Source organism: Heterocephalus glaber, unplaced genomic scaffold (genome assembly GCF_053883595.1).
Source record: "Heterocephalus glaber isolate CG9 unplaced genomic scaffold, H.glaber_assembly_v1.0 deba00000937, whole genome shotgun sequence".
In the NCBI taxonomy this organism is placed as follows: domain Eukaryota; kingdom Metazoa; phylum Chordata; class Mammalia; order Rodentia; family Bathyergidae; genus Heterocephalus; species Heterocephalus glaber.
In genome coordinates, this window is record NW_028258173.1 from 15478288 (window position 1) to 15494677 (window position 16390).

General features: G+C 44.4%; 1 protein-coding gene and 1 long non-coding RNA gene across 2 annotated transcripts in view; one reads left to right on the forward strand and one right to left on the reverse strand.

Moving 5' to 3' along the window:
- Pitpnc1 (phosphatidylinositol transfer protein cytoplasmic 1) overlaps window positions 1–16390 on the forward strand; it is a 273815-nt gene that overhangs the window by 208977 nt on the left and 48448 nt on the right. Inside the window, exon 6 of the mRNA XM_087208224.1 lies at window positions 12703–12798. Within this exon, the coding sequence (XP_087064350.1) occupies window positions 12703–12798 (96 nt within the window). The remainder of the gene's footprint in view (window positions 1–12702; window positions 12799–16390) is intronic.
- The window catches only part of LOC110346823 (uncharacterized), a 78928-nt gene continuing 75330 nt past the window's right edge, over window positions 12793–16390 (reverse strand). The window contains exons 5-6 of the long non-coding RNA XR_015450156.1: window positions 16194–16319; window positions 12793–14682 (exon numbers count right to left, since the gene is read on the reverse strand). This is a non-coding gene — a long non-coding RNA (uncharacterized LOC110346823). The remainder of the gene's footprint in view (window positions 14683–16193; window positions 16320–16390) is intronic.

A 16390-nucleotide genomic window follows, 5' to 3' on the forward strand; every position in this document is an offset into this window, starting at 1 on the left:
GCCCGGGAACTGAAGCTTAGCAGCATTTTTGCACCTTTAAAACCCTTTTCAGTAGATGAATCACCTTATAGCATTTGTGGCCCTGCTGAATGGCTTTAATGTACTTCTCTGTCCTTCTCATAATTAGTTGCCATGACCTAGAGCACCTGATTAGAACATTGTTTTTCCGGACAGCATCTGTTTCTCCTTGGTCATGGCACTTTGATTACTGTCTCTTGAACCTTCTTTTTCACCTTTCATCTCACCTAGCTGAGCCCGGGTCACCTCTGGGCCCCGCGTAGCACTTCAGTCGTGGCATGAAATAGTTCTCAGTCACAGTCAAACACCCCCACACACAACTGCAGGAGCTCTCTTTAGACACCCACCCGGAATGGAAGTGTCCTGTCCCTCCCCTCAAAGGAATCAGTTCTGTGAATTCGCATCCATTACGTGACCCGCTTTTGCCCCTAGGCCTCCACCTCACCACTCTCCCGGGCATCCTTTGCTCCATTATGCTATTGTCCCCATCCTCCCCAGGTGCGTTTGTCAGTAGCTTTTTATTTTGAACCTTACCCGTGCGCGAGTGCTCTAAATTATTCCTGTCCTTCTGTCTCTCAGATGTTTTTTGGTCGCCAGTTTTCCGTCTGTGGTTTTGAATTTTCCACAGGCTTTGGGGCAGTGGAGACAGGGAAAGGACACGTGACTCCCATTGGCCTGTCTCGAAGCCACATTTCCTGTGTTCTTTTTAGTTTTCCAGCCCTTTCTCCTGCCTGCACACAGTTAACAGCAGAGAACAAAAGTGGCCCCGGCGGGTGAATGCTTAGCACAGTGAGGCCCGGGGAAGGCCAGCCTTTCAGCAGAGCATGGAGAAGGAAGAAAGGGGTCCCCAGGAGTGGAGGGTTGAGCTGGTTTCCTAGGCTGCCATAACAGACCTCACCCATCAGGAGGTCAAAACAATAGAAATGTGTTTTCTGCAGCTCTGGGGGCTAAAAGTGGAACTCAGAGCATCAGCAGGGCCGTGACACCTCCAAAAAGCCCTAGGGAAGGCTCCTTATTTGCTTCTGGTGAGAGCAGCAATTCCTTGGCTCGTGGCTGCAGCACTCCACCCTCTCCCCTGTCTCTACACCATGCTCTTCTCCCTGTGCGAACTGTCCTGTCTTCAGTACCCTTTCCCCTTCCTTAAAGACACCCGTCATCACATTGAGGGGCGACCCTCCATTCAGGATGCCTTTATTGCAAGATCCTTAACTAATTACATCTGCAAAGACCTTCTTTCCAAACAAAGTCACTTTTGAGGCTGCTGATAGACCTAAGTTGGGAAAGGGACACTGTTCAACCTACTACCAAAGAATGGTTCTCTCTGCATTTGAGGAAGACTCAACATACACCATGTAACCCAGAAAGCCCACTCCTGAGTTTCACCTCTAGAAAAATGAAAACTGGAGATCGTATGAAAACCTGTCCTGGGCCAGGGATTTAGCTCAGTGGTTCTACCACCTGCCTCGCAAGTGCAAGGTCCCAAGTTTGATCCCCAATACAAAAAAACAAAACAAAACAAAACCTGTCCACAAATGCTTTCAGCAGCTCTGTTCATAGTTGTCCCAAACTGGAAACAGATACATGGATAAACAAACTGTTGTACATTCGCATGATGGAATATCACTTAGCACTAAAGAGGAACAAACTTTGAGATGCACAACAACAGAATGGATCTTGAAAGTTTTATGGATCTTGAAGGTGTTGTACCAAGAAGAGCCTATCTCAAAAGGATATACTCTGTGTGATTCTATTTTTTTCCTCCTCCTCCTTCTTCCTCTTCATCATCTTCTTCCTCCTGCTCCTCTTTTTCTCCTTTTCATCATCTTCTCCTCCTCCTCCTTCTTCCTCCCCCTCCTCCTGTTCTTCCTCCTCTTCCTTCCTCTGTTACTGCATGCAATCCAGGATTTCCTGCATGCTAGGCAAGTGCTCCTATCATTGAGCTACATCCTTTCCTTGTTTGTTTTGTTTTGTTTTTGGTACCTGGGATCGAACTTGGGACCTTGCGCTTGCAAGGCAGGCGGCGGAACCACTGAGTAAAATCCTAGGCCCCCCCACCCCGCCCCATCTGAGATTCTTGAAAGGACAAAACCATAGGTAGGAGACCAGATCAATGGTTGCTAGGAGTTAGGGTAGGAGGAGTGTACAACTGTGAGTTTCTTGGATAGAACTGTTCTGTACCTTCAAAATATTGTTTCTGGGGCAGGGAGTCTAAAATAAAAAACAAAAATCACCATGTCTTACTTAAGATCTTGTTTGTATTTTGTGAATGACATGATGGCACCAGATTTTATATAAAATTGATTTTTAAAACTTTACCTCTCGTTCTTGAAGGGTTGGAGGGTTATAATGTATAAACTTTATGGTTAGTTGCTAATTTCTCCCTTGTACTTGACTGTTCTGTTGTTGTTGTTTATTTGTTGGGTTTGGTTTGGTTTGTTTTTTGGTAGTGGTACTGGGCATTGAATTCAGAGAGTGTTGAGCTACATCATCAGCCCTTTTTCTTTTTATTTTGAAACAGGGTCTTACTAAGTTGCCCAGGCTGGCCTCGTGTACCACCACACCCAGCTTGACTATATTTCTCAAGTTAAAAATATCTAGTTCCTGAGAAACATTTTTTTTAAAATGAAAAAAACCCAGAACCTCTGAAGGGTGTGCCTTCCGTGTGGTTTCATGCAGAAGAGGGCCAGGCTGAACAATGTGAAGATCCTCTACTTGTTTCTGAGTGTTCAATCAGTGCCAGCTTTCCCCAACCTCCAATCATGTAATCTTTCTTGACAGAGTTCTCTTTGGAAGCTTAGTAAGTCTAAACTGATAGCTGTGATCCCAGCTACTCATGAGACTGAGGCAGGAGGATTGCAAATTCAGGACTAGAGTGAGCAACTTTGCAAGAAAGACCCTGTTTCAAAATGTTTTAAAAATTGCTTTCAAAAGGGCTGGGAGGGGCCGGGGATTTAGCTCAGTGGCACTGCGCCTACCTCGTAAGCACAAGGTCCTGAGTTCAATCCCCAGTACCAAAAAAAAGTGCGGGCCTGGGAATGTAGCTCAGCACTCCATGGTTGAGTCCCCAGTTTTCTTTTGGGGTACAAACAAACACATTATTCAGTTACCAGTGTAAGAATCAGGCAAACCTCTTTTCCTGGCATCACGAGTACCCTAATTTTATAGACTTTTTTTTTTTTTTTGGTACCGGGGATTGAACTCAGGACCTTGCGCTTGTGAGGCAGGTGCTGTGCCACTGAGCTAAATCCTCGTGCCCGACATTTCTTTTTTTTTGGTACCAGGGATCAAACTCTGGTCCTTGCGCTTGTGCAGCAGGCTGCGAAACCACTGAGCTAAATCCCCGGCCCATGAGTACCCTAATTTTGAGTCTGCTCCCTCCAGGTGACTCAGGGTGTTGGAGTTCTTTATTTCTCCTGTATCTTGGCCTCCAGGGACCCCCATTAGCTTCCTCACTCTACTGCCATCTCCAAGTATGTGCCGCCTTCCTGCTTATTAGGAGTACATGCAGAACCCCACAGACCATGCTCAGGGCAGCCCCTCACTCCTGCAGCCATTTTCTCTCTGATCTCTGCTGTTGCCCACCGCCAGGGCTCCAGCCTTCCTCCAGGAGGTCCCCTCCCTGCCCCTCCTCCTCTCTGAACAGACCCTCCCCACTGCCCCACTACACTGTGGGCTTGTTGGGTCCTGGCACCATTCCACCTGGTGGATCACAGTACTGCTGGCCTCTCACCCTCAGGGATGTCCTCACTTGATCATCCCACACCCCTGAGAGCATTACCTCATCCTCTCACTGTCTGCCTCATTCCTGGGTCCCATACGGACAACAGCCAGGAAAGTAACCTAGCCTCGAAGACAGCCTTGTGGAGAGAAGACTCATTCAAAGTTCTTTCCTCCCAAGGTCTATTTGGAGCCCTTTAAAATAAAAACCTTAGGCTGCAGGTGTACAGTGTCAGAACCTATGTTTAGCACGTATAAAAACCTGGGTTTGATCCCCAGCACCACAAAGACGAAAAGGAATGAAGGAAAGAAGGAAAAATCAAACCCTGAGTTGAATATGAGGAAAAACATATCGTGTTCTATAGCATAATAGAATAACTATGATGGATGCCAATTATTGGGATCTTCAAAATAGCTAGTAGAGAGAATTTTAAATAGTCCCAAAACAAGGAAATAATGAATATTTGAGGTTATTTGAATATGCCAATTACCCTAATCTGGCCATTACACACTGTATATATACATTGAAATATTACATTAATGTAATATTGTGTCCCATAAATATGTATAATTATTATTTTTTTATTTTTGGTACCGGGGATCGAACTCAGGTCCTTGCGCTTGTGCAACTATGTATAATTATTATGTGTCAATTTAAAGGCTTTTTTTTTTAAAACTGTGTCTGCGAGGTGGTAGAGTGCTTGCTTACCATGTGAAAGGCCCTGGTTGCCATCCTCAACACCACAAAACAAAACAAAAATTTTTTAAGACAAAACAAAAATTTTTAAAAACGAACAAACAGAATCCTCAAACCAATACCCTGGAAGGCAATTGAGCTGTCAATGTTGGACCGGGACCGTGTCTGGAAAACCCAAAAGCATAGTGGTCCCACTGAGCTACGGTGGGCCCCATGAGCCACCAGCCCCCTGCAGCTGGTGCATACCACCTCTGGGTGGGATTTTCTTAAAAACTCACAGCTTGAAACCCTGGCCTTTGGTTTGCTTTGTCACTCCCTGCTGGCGTTGGAAAAACGCATTTTCCCTTCTGTGCCAAGGGCCTAATGACGCTGTCCACTGGGCCCATCCTCCAGGGAGGCCCTGCCATTTACCCAGCCTCTGAGTCAATCCTCCCCAAGCCCAGGGATGAGTTTCCTCATTCAGCCTTAATACCTCTAAAGCCTGTGTGAGTAGAACATTTGATGAGGATTAAATAAAAGCAGTTCACCTCCCACTGTATTGCCAGATGGGGCTCTAATTCCACTCCAAGACCAAGGTCAGATCAAGATTGGTTCTGGGGCCACTTCCTGCCCCCAGGCCCCCCAGTGCCACCAGTCGGTTCTCTGGACACCCAGCTGTAAGTTAGGACCCGGCCCTTGGCATCTCCTGTCCATGCTGTGCAGTAGATTGTTCAGTGGGACTCCTCTTTCCTCTGGACACCAAATGGCCAGTCTCTTGAATCACTCCTCCTGCTCCCAAAAGAATCCTGGGCCAGGTCCCCTTGGACCTGTGTTGATTTCCCTTCTCACTGAATTTGGACCAGGGGACTCATTTATGAAGCACACCTTTTAGAATTTGATAGAGTTGGCTCTCTGTATTCATAAGTCCTGCATCTTCTGAGGCAACCAACTGTAGATGGAAAATATTCAGAAAACTATTACACCTGTTCAGAACATGTACAGACTTGTTTCTTGTCATTATTCCCTAGCAGTACAGTATAACAATTCTTTACGTAGCATTCACATTGTATTAGGTATTATAAACAGTCTAGAGGTGATTTAAAGGACACAGGAGGATGCAAATACTATACCAAATACTACTACAGCATCCATGGATTTTGCTCTCCAAAAGGGGTCCTAGAACTAATCTCTGAGGAACCAAGGGATGAATGCTTTAACATATAGATTATAGGGCCGGGGATTTAGCTCAGTGGTTCCACCGCCTGCCTCACAAGTGCAAGGTTCCGAGTTCAATCCCCAGTGCCGCCGCCCCCAAAAATATATACAGATTATATATTGTATGATGTTGTTGATTAAATCTAGTCTCTATGAAATCCTAGGCCCCTTTGAGCGTGGACTTTCTTACACATTTAAGAGGCACAGTGTTGAACACATAGTAGGAGCTTAATAAAAATTTACAAATTCATCCACTGCTGTGCTCCCAGCCTTTCCCTTTATTCAGAGCAATGTGCTCAAGTATTTCTAACTTCAAAATAGGTGGTAGTTACCCAACTGTATTCTGGAAAGTGGAAAACAGAAAAGAGGCAGAAAATGTTTTTGAAGAAGCCAAGGAAGACCATTCTGTTCATCCAAGCTTAATGGCCAAGCGGAAAACAAGCTGAAATATTAGGTTGGATCCTGGAGCATGCATATTTCCCATGTCTCTAAATGCTCTTCAGGCTCTTCCCTCCTGTATATGTGGCTGTTAGGTGATAATCAATAAACCATGAAAGAGCTCTAGCCCCATGTGTCTAAAGTACTAGCCCATGACTAGAATCCCGCCCCGTCCACCAAACCAGTGGCCACTGTGCAAATCCAGAGCATTCAAATGAAAGCATTGGGATTTTTTCTTTTATTATTTTTGAGTATATTTTTACAACCCATAATGAATACATTCATCATGGGGAGCTGGGACATACACATATCCAATCTCATCTTGGTCCTTTTTACTTCCCCTTCCCTCTCCCTCCATCCCAGATCCCCTTCCCATCTGCAAAAGGTCTACATCACTATTTCCTATTATCTATCCTTTATTTTGCTCTTTATTTATACATTGGTTTTCTCACGTAAGAGAAACCATGTGATACTTGCCTTCTATGTCTGATTTATTTCACTTAACATTATAGTCTCAAGGTGCACTCATTTTCCTGCAAATAACTCAAATTTATCCTCTTTTGTGACTGAGTAGTTATCTAGTGTGTATAAATAACTCATTTTCTTTATCTATTCATCTGTTGATAGACATATAGGCCACTTCCTAGATTTAGCTATTATGAGTTGTGCTGCTATAAACATGGGTGTGCTTATATCACTGTAATATGAGGTATTTAACTCTTCTGGGAAGATACCCAGGTGTATAGCTGGGTCACAGGGAATTTATATTTTTAGATTGTTGAGGTGTCTCCATACCGATTTCCATAGTAGTTTACATTCTCACCCACCAAGTAGAAAGGTTCCTTTTCCCCAGTAACCTTGCCAGCATTTTTTGTGTTTTGAGGTTTTGATGACAGCCATTGGATGAAAGCATTGTTGAAGCAATAATTCTGCTTCCAGTGTTCTTTCTTTTTTTCCAGTGTTCTTTCTTGCTGACCTTGTTCTTTCTTGGTATGTCTTAGGTAATTGCTTCTCAAATGCTGGAAAAAAAAAAACTTATAGTAGAGAAGAACAACAGCTTAGTTAAGCCTCTTTGTCCTGTTAATCATATCCAAAGCATAAAACAAGATGACTGGTAGATTTTGTTTTTTTTCTCTCAGAATCTCTACTAATCAACCACTTCTCCCTTGCATCCTCAAGCAGCTTTGGCATTTGGCAGAAAGATACAAATCTGCACAACTGTAAGCTTGGATCAGTCCCCCCCCAATTAAAAAAAATAGTAGATTTTATTTTGTATAACACTTTTATACGTACAGGGAAACTATTTTAAAGTACAAAGAGTTCTCATCTAAGCTTAGATCTTAGACCATAAAAAGTATTATTTTAAAGAAAGGGGCTGCAGAATCCAAGATTACCAAGTTTGTCAACTGATTTGTAAAAATCATCCCAAGTAAATGGACTATAAAGAAGAAAAGCCACAGAATCTTGAAAGATATCTAGAAACAAAACAAGAGAGATCATGAAATCTAGAAACCTTCCCTTGTTCCAGAAGAAATCTAGAATGTTCTATTCCTTGTCTAGCAATATACTTCTCCCTGCTTAGTTATGACTGCATGTCACATCATAGTTCATCAAATGGATTTATACTAATTTCTTTGGCCAGTCTCCCATTGTGAGATATTTAAACTTTATTTTCTCCTCTATATTTTTTCTTGCCATTACAATAAAGTTCCAATAAAAATCTTTGTGCATAAAGCTTTCCCTTTAAGATTCTTTCCTTAAGATAAATTCTCAAAGCATAAACTTGCTATGTCAAAATATATGAAGATTTTTAAGACGCTTGGTATTTATTGTTCATAATGCTTTACAAAAAGGGGAAATTGCTCCATTTTTATTTTGCAATCCATAAGATAATATTTCTTCCGAAGACTTGTCTTCTCATTTTACCATCACTCAGTTCATATTAAAGAGAATTTGTCTTCTTATTTCCCAGTGTGGGGAGGAGGTCAGGGGAGTCGGACTGGCACCGAAATTTACCGTAGATGATCCGTGGGGAGATACAGAAGGGAAGAGGACAAACACATTCTCCCCTGAGTGTCTGCCATGGGTTAGTTACGGATTCAGTGTGTCCCTAAAGAGTTCATATGTTGGAAGCTTTGTCCCCAAGGGTGGCAGTGTTGAGAGAGGGAGTTGAATGGGGTCATGTCCCCAAAGGGATTGTAGGACCCAAGACTGCCTGTCTTTCTCTCTCTGTGTCTGTCTTTCTCAATCTCTCTCTCTCTCTCTCTCTCTCTCTCTCTCTCTCCCTCGCTTCCTAATTGGTGATGTGATCCTTCTACATGTACTCCTGTCTTCTATTATAAAAGCCTCACTAGAGTCAAGCTGATACCCATCTAAGGCCCTTGAACCTCCAAATCTATGAGCAAAACAACCTTCTTGTCTTTGTGGTCAGCCTGCCTTGGGTATTTTGTTATAGTAACAAAGACAGACTAATACAATACCTATGACAAATTTACAGAGACTAGATAGACCATTACTACAAGTGATATAGGAAAAGCTCTCCAATGAGCTCCCAGATCCAAGTCCCATCTCAGAAGGAAACAAATTCTCTCTGCAAAGCACACAAGGCAGTGAAGGTGCATAGCTTTAGGGACATAGATCTCATAATCAGACAAAAGTGGCTGAATCTGCCCTCCAGAAAAACACACCTCCCCAAATTTGTATGTTCTAGGATCTTTCACAGGTTCCCTGGACTCTATCCTTCTAGACTAAGCTTTCTATTTTAGAAGGGTCAAAAATGATGTAGAGACTTGCCCAAAGTTACCCAGAGAAGATAAGTGAATTCAAGCCTTAGCTCTCCTGACTCCCAACATTAGGACCCATAAGCCCATGGGAAGAGATTTCCACTCTATGTTGAGTCCTGTATTGGGAGTTATGAGAAATTAGAGTGCTTAGACCAAGCAAATAGAATTCAGACTTATGAAAGGAAACAAAGATCAACCAGTAAGCAAGATATCTGCTGCAGATTCCTGTACGGGAACCCAAAACTCATGCCTTCTGTTATTATTCAGCCACCCCTTACAAGTATCACCTAAAATCTCAAATCACTGGAGATTATTTACTGGGAGTTTGGATTCTTTGCCATCTTGTGCCTAAAGAGCATGTTGAGGTGCTCAAAGTGATTTTTTTATGTTTTGAGACAAGGTCTCACTATGTAGTTCAAGCTGGCCTTGAACTCACTATGGAGCCCAGGCTGGCCTCAAACTCACAGCAATCCTCCTGCCTCAGCCTCCTGAGTGCTGGGATCATGTGGATGCCACCATGCCCAGCCTTCAAAGAGATTGTTGAGGCTTTGTTCAGGTGGTGGAAATCCTACCCTGAAATGTTTGCATTGAAGTAATGCAAACTTCCCCATGCATGGCCTTTTACATACTTTGCCACAAGTTAAACATTGTGTTCATGAAGGAGACAGCTGTAAGTGGTAGCAGAATCTTCTGCAGCCTTAGCTATTTGACAGAGGAGCAGAAGAACCCTAAGTCCTAGGGTCATTCTCAGAAATGGCTTCCAAAGACATACATTTTCCCCCCTGGTACTGAGGACCTTGTGCTTGCAAGGCAAGCGTGGTGCCACTGACCTACATCTCCAGCCCAAAGACATACATTTTATAAGAAAGGAGGAGAACCAGATTCTGATTTCATCTTCCTAGAAAGAAGCAGGAGGCACTTTTGGCTGATATTTATTTTATTTTATTTTTTTTTGTACCAGGGATCGAACTCGGAACCTTGTGCTTGTGAGGCAGGCAGAGAAATCACTGAGCTAAATCCCCAACCCGTGAGGCAGACTTTTATTCCAGGAGGAGCCTAGTTGTAGAGCCTGGAGGCTTGCTCACCAACCCAGCCTCTCACTGATGGACTCTGAACTCCGTGAGGCTCTCTGCTCATTAAGCCTTGGTTTTCTCATCTGAAAACTGGAAATAGTAATATAATCCTCATAATATTGTTGAGTCAAAATTCATAGCTCCTCTCCCCAGATGTACGGCCTTTTCTTTTCATTCTTTTATAGCACATATTTTATTCTCCCTCATTTTTTGATAACAGCTGCTGGTCTGTCTTTCCTACTAAATGGTAACTTTTACAGGCAAAACCTTAGCCCTCGCTATTTCTGTAGTCCTCAAAGCCTAGGGCAACACTTGGATGCTTATTCAGGGCCAGACGAACTTGGAAGGGGCTCCCCTCTGTGGCCAGGGTTCCATCACTGGAGAAGGCACGGGTGGAGCGGGAGCCAGGTTGCCATGACTAGAGCTGGTTCATAGTCACCAGGCAGCAGAACAACTTCTGGGGCGCAGGCCAGGTGAAGCTGGTGAACAGTGTGCAGAGGAGCAGGGCACATGCGGAAGTGGCTTCCAGGCCCCAGCTGGGACTGCAAGGTCACTGGGCAGTGCTGCCCCCTAGGCTCACAGCTGGGACACAGCTCCACTGAATATCCCCACCCACGGACTCCACAGCCTGGAGACCCGAACCTGGAAGAGGCGTCCTCCTGATCCTGCAGTGTCCCTCCAGCACCCTCTACTGACAAGGCTTACTGCGGCGCAGGATGTACAGGAGAAAGGCTTACAGGCTGCAGTCTTTTGAATAGGGCAGAGGCTGAAGGGGGGCGGGGGGCTGAGAGGCAATAGTAGGAAAACTGGTACAGTGGGTGATCAAAACGGTTGTGGCATACACCTGTAATCCCAGCTACTTGAGAGGCTGAGGCAGGAAGATTGCGAGTTCAAGACCAACCTGGGCAGTTTAATGAGACTGTCTCAAAATTTAAAATAATAAAAAGGACTGGGTGTGTAGGTCAGTGACAGAGTGCTTGCTAAGCATACACGAGGCTCTGAGTTTAATCTTCAGTACTGGGGGAGGTTCAAATTAATTAGATAAAGCCACGAGACCTGTCAATAGCTCCCTTAACATCTGCTTACTTCCCTTTCTTTGAATCCCATAGATTTTACCAATAAATGTCAAACCTCCTTAACTTCTTCTGTAATTTACTCTCCAGAAGCTCATTCCCCTCCAGGTGTTCTGTCTTGTCTCCTTAATGAGGCGTGTGCCTTTCTTCTCGAGGCTCACACTTGGAGAGAGAGAGACCGAGACTGACTGACTCACACACTCTGAGGCCTAGTATTTCACCTCACAACTCATTTCTGCACTCGCACTTGAACTTGTTTGTCTATTTCATTTCCAAGCAATCCACCTGTCCCTCCCAAACACTTTAGGAGTGTCCCAACATTTGACTTCAAGTGGCAGTGGGAGGAATTGAGGCTGATTTAAGAACCAGTCCTCCTCTGCCTTTGAGGGAAATGGACTGGCCACCTCAGGTCAGACTGTGAAGTCTATGTCTTTGGGGAAAGCTGAAGAGATTTGTCCATGGAGCGTCCAGATATTTTAGAAGGAAACAGGCAATAAAGCAAACCGTAGAGTCGGGGGATAATTACCTGCATAAATACACTCAGAAACCATTTGGATAGGACTAATATTTTCCATCTGCAAAGCAAACTGAGAAGAGTGTGGCAGGTAAAGAGCCCTTCAGGTGCTGTCTTGCAGGAGAGCGTGTTATTAATAGGCACCAAATTTGAGTCAAGTCAGTGTTCTTAGGCGTCAACCATCCTGCTCTTCCAAAATATTCCATTCTCATCTGAGGAGTCTGATGTAATTAGTGTTAACTTACGACTCTCTGCGGGAGCTAACTCAGCAGTGAGGGAGGTTTGCAGCTAAGATTCCTCCAAGGATGCAGTGGTTTCCAAACTTCATTGGTTTTACTGTCCTTGCAAAGGATGCTCACCCCTTTTGACCAGAACATGGCAATGGCAAAAACAAGGGGGACTTAAGCTTTCCACTAAAATTTATATTTCTATATTGTGACTATCTTCTTTTTTTGTTTTTGTTTTTTTGGGGGGTGACAATTAATGGACATTCTCATCCAGTGAAACTTAGAGTAGGCTGGCATGAGGCCATCTTGGTGTCTTACCAAGCTACACCTGTTATCCCTTCATGTACCAAGGAAATCACACTCTTAAATGATCAAGGAAAATACATACGTTTCTTCCTGGGCAGTAGAATTGTGGGTGTTTTTTTTTCTTTTTGCTCATCTACATTTCTTTCAATAAGTATATGCTCATTATTTATAAAGATGTGTATATATACATAAAGCTTTGTGTATATATACATTTTAATAAACCCAATTATTCTTCTCTAAATCTTGAGCTATATCACTGCTTTTTTGTCTCAAATCTAACCAGACCCTTCCCACCCTCTTTACTCCCCCTGTTTAGATTAGCTGCCAAAAATCAGCAGATTTCAGTTTTAGAAGAGGTTTTTGGAAGAGATTTATTTCCTCCCTTGGGAACTTCTAAAAACAGCCCCTTTTTCTTCTGCTCTCACCAAGCCGTGATGGATGCTACACCTGCTTGTGATGTGACAAAACCTACGTGATGAATAAAAGCCTTTCACAGTCCCTGCATATCCACAGCGGTTGAAAGCACCAGCCAGGGCCCCGAGACATGTGAAGAAGCACTATGGGAGGTGATTCTGCCTCAGGCACCGCTATACCCACCCCTGGGCACCTTGGAGATTTCATCTGGCATCTCTAACCTTTGATGTGTTGCTCTCTCCTTTCAGATTTTTGACAGTGAAGCCAAAGATTTAGAGAGAGAAGTTTGCTTTATTGATATCGCCTGTGATGAAATTCCAGAACGCTACTACAAAGAATCTGAGGTAAGCAGTAGATGGGTGACATGTTGGAGTCACTCATTCGTTCATTCATTCATTCATTCAACAGATACTTATTAAGTGCCTCCTATCCTGGGATCCTTCTGTCATTGTGCTGATTGAACTTAGTCTCACATCTCGCTAGTCTCTTTAATATGGGTCTCAAAATGAACTCCCTGCTCCTCCGATCCCATCTCTGGCCCTGCCTGCCAGTTACTGTCCATTTAATCACCCTGTCTGCCTAACTCTGCCCTCATTCTGTACAACATCACTATTCACCGAGCTGAGCCACCCAGCATACTGGCTTCTCTGAAAAACAGCAGCCCAGCACCATGTTCTGTGAGGGCAGGAGCTGCATTTTATTTGTATCTTTGGGATATAACATAAAGAAAGTCTGCAGAGGCTGGGGATTGCTCAGTGGCAGAGTGCTTGCCTTGCATGGGCAAGGCCCTGGTTTGATCTCCAGCATTACAAAAAAAAAAAAAAAAAATCAATCCGCCAAACTTTGATGGCTCATGTTGGGTGAGAACTTTTCCCAAAATAGCAAGTGCCTTCATGAGGGCTTCTTTTTACTTCCTGGCTGAGAATTTACAGTATTTCAAAGAATATCTTTCCCTCTGGTTTCCACCCTACCAGAAGCTGCCCTTTGCCTTGGCTCTCTTTTTATTTTACTGGTAGTGCAAAGTCACCCTCTCTATCCAGTTAGTATTTTATTAGTGGCTGCTCGTGGAACTTGAGTGACCTACTTGTAAGTAACGTACCAGCCCTGCAATGACAACAGATGCAGGGCTATTTTTGTTGTTTAGCAACATGCAGCCAATCACAATATGCTTGGAACCAGTGCCCCACACTCGTCCTTGAGCTGTAACACATGGACCTTGGAACTCTTCTCAGATTCTTTAAGGCTGATTGAAGATGTAATAATTAAACCTGTTAAAGTGAATTCCACTGGCTCGCACACAAACTGGGCTCCACCTCGGTTCTGATTTTTTTTTCCCCTCCACATTTTGAGATCTGTTTGAATATACAAAAGTCTTACCTAGTTTAAGTAGATGTGCAGCTGCTTAATTACAGGCTCTGGCTCTTCCGTAGCTGTCCCTTAATGGGCCAGGGAGAGGCCGATGAGCATCACTCTGTGTCACACACAGACCCAAAGGCCGAGCATGTTGATGTCATCACCTGATACTACACTCTGCAGCCAACCACACTTGTGCATTTTAAGAAAAGCAAAGTTGGGCCGGGATTTAGTGCAGTGCTTTTGCCGCCTGCTGCGCAAGCGCAAGGACCCGAGTTCGATCCCCAGTACCAAAAAAAAAGAAAAACAAAGTTAAATGCTCTCCACATAACTATGGGCTACAGACAAGAAGGATCAAAGAAGCCTCCATCGGCCTTCTCCTGTCTTTCTCTCTGAAGACACTTGTACAGTTTCATACCAAGGCCACCAGGACTTCATGGGGCTTTGAGGATGTGCAGGTGAAGCTGTTCCCCATCACTCCTGTAGCTTCTGGACATAGGGGCTGATGACCACCAGGGCATCCTGGTCTCCCTGGCTGCTCTGGGCCTTCCAGGAAGGCAGTGTTGGCAGAAAACTGAACTAATTTCAGCTCTTCCTCCCAGGCTGCTGTAGTGTGATCCTCAGGGAACACCTTCCTGATTCAGTGGAAAGTCTTGGGGCAAATAAGGAATATTAATGAAGAAATCAACAGGTCAGGGAGTACATGACTCATTGCTTTGTGCTCTCAAACACCACCACTAGAGAGCTTCTTTGGATGTACACAGATCACAGATTTGTGGAGCTCTCTCACCATGCCTCACAGAGTTACTGATGGATACATACATAACGGCCCCCGCCCCGGATCATTTCATCTTCTTTCCTGGATGCAGTTGCACCTAGGAAAGGAGAGGTGAATTGTCATTCAACCAATAAATATTTAGGGTTCCCACTAAATGTCGCATAGGAGGTTAATCCTGATAGCAATGAATGGAAGAGACATTCAGGCTTCCTCTCTTAAGACACTTCCAATCTAGCAGGAGAGCCAAACAGTAAAGAAACAATCCCATGGGTACACATGGAGTTAAAAGTCAGCAGTGTAAGCCGGAAGTATATAAGGAGAGACTGAGATCGGGGAAGTGAATTTAAGAGTATTGTAGGGGAGACTCCCTGAGATGTTCTGGGGAAAATGTACAAGATGCTGAGCCCTGTGGATGAGAAAAGCCAGGAGACTGCCTTCCCAGCATAGGATGCAGTGTGCACAGGAGGCTTCTGGTGATGTGTGGGAAACAGGGCCAACACGACTACAGTAGCATAAACACAAGGATGGCACGGTGGAGGAAGGGGCTGTGTTAAAGCACTTTCATTCAAGTGCAATAGAATGCCTTTGAGGAAATTGGAGCTGGTCCATCATATGGTTTGATGTATGCTTTTCAAAGATTGTCATGGCAGAGAGGAAGCCGGGAGGCCACCAACATCATTAGAATTAATTTGTACTTTTGGTTATATATTGGCTTGAACTGGAGAGGCAACAGCAGACACAGAGTAGAGCAGATAGTTTTCAGATGTCTTTTGAAGATATAATTGACAGTGGTTGGTCATGGACTGGATGTGGGGACTAGAGCAAAGGGGTCAGGATAAACGGGGATGAAATGGTGTGCTATTTACTGAAATGGGCAAATGAGGAGTGGATTTTGGAGGAAGATAAGTAGTTTGTTTTTTTAATGCCAGTGATACATCTAGAACAAAGGGAAATGAGTCTGGGGCTTAGGCGAGAAGTCTGGGATGGAGACAAATCTGCATCTCTAGCAAGTAGAAGATGTTTTCCTGGGAATGGAAGAGAGAGAGAAAGGATAAACTATGATGGGGCCAGGCCTTAAAGGAGACCAGAAAGGGAATGAAGAGGCATCAGGAGCCTACAAAGAACTGGCCAGGGAGTAAAGAGGAAAACAAGGAGGGTGTGTCAAGGAATGCAAGCTTCAAGAGGAAGAGTTGGCCACTGGGCTGAATGATCCCAAGAGAGCCATTAAGACAGAATGGAAAACTGAATGGAAATAGAATGGAAATAGACACAATGGAAAAGTGTCCTCTAGAACAGTTCCCAACTGGCAGCAAGTTCTCCCCATACAATTTTGATGGCTACAACTTGGTGGTAGTGGGAGGTGCTCCTTCCTGTCATCTGCTGGGTAGAGGCTGGGACACTGATCAACATCCGGGAATGCACAGGACAGCCCTTGACAATGATTGTCTGGCCCCAGCTGTGACTAGTGCCAAGGCTGGGGAACACTGCTGTAGAGGAAGAGGTGGTCACCATTGAACGGATCCAGGGATCCAGCCGTCACGCTCAGAGCCACCCCTGCCTGTTCCGGGGACTTAGGGTAACTTCAGAGATGTGAAAGAAAAGGCCCACCTCGGGCTCAGTCCACACACTCTGTCACATGCTGCTTCCAGAGGATCCGTGGGCCAATGCCACAAGAGAATTCTTCCTCCAGAGACCTGCCAGTTATGTCACAGAGTGACAGCCATAATCAGGAGCCTGCAGTAAAATCGAAGGGAAAGAATGCGAGAGGACTCTCTTGTGGCCTCTACCCCACCATCATTTCAGTC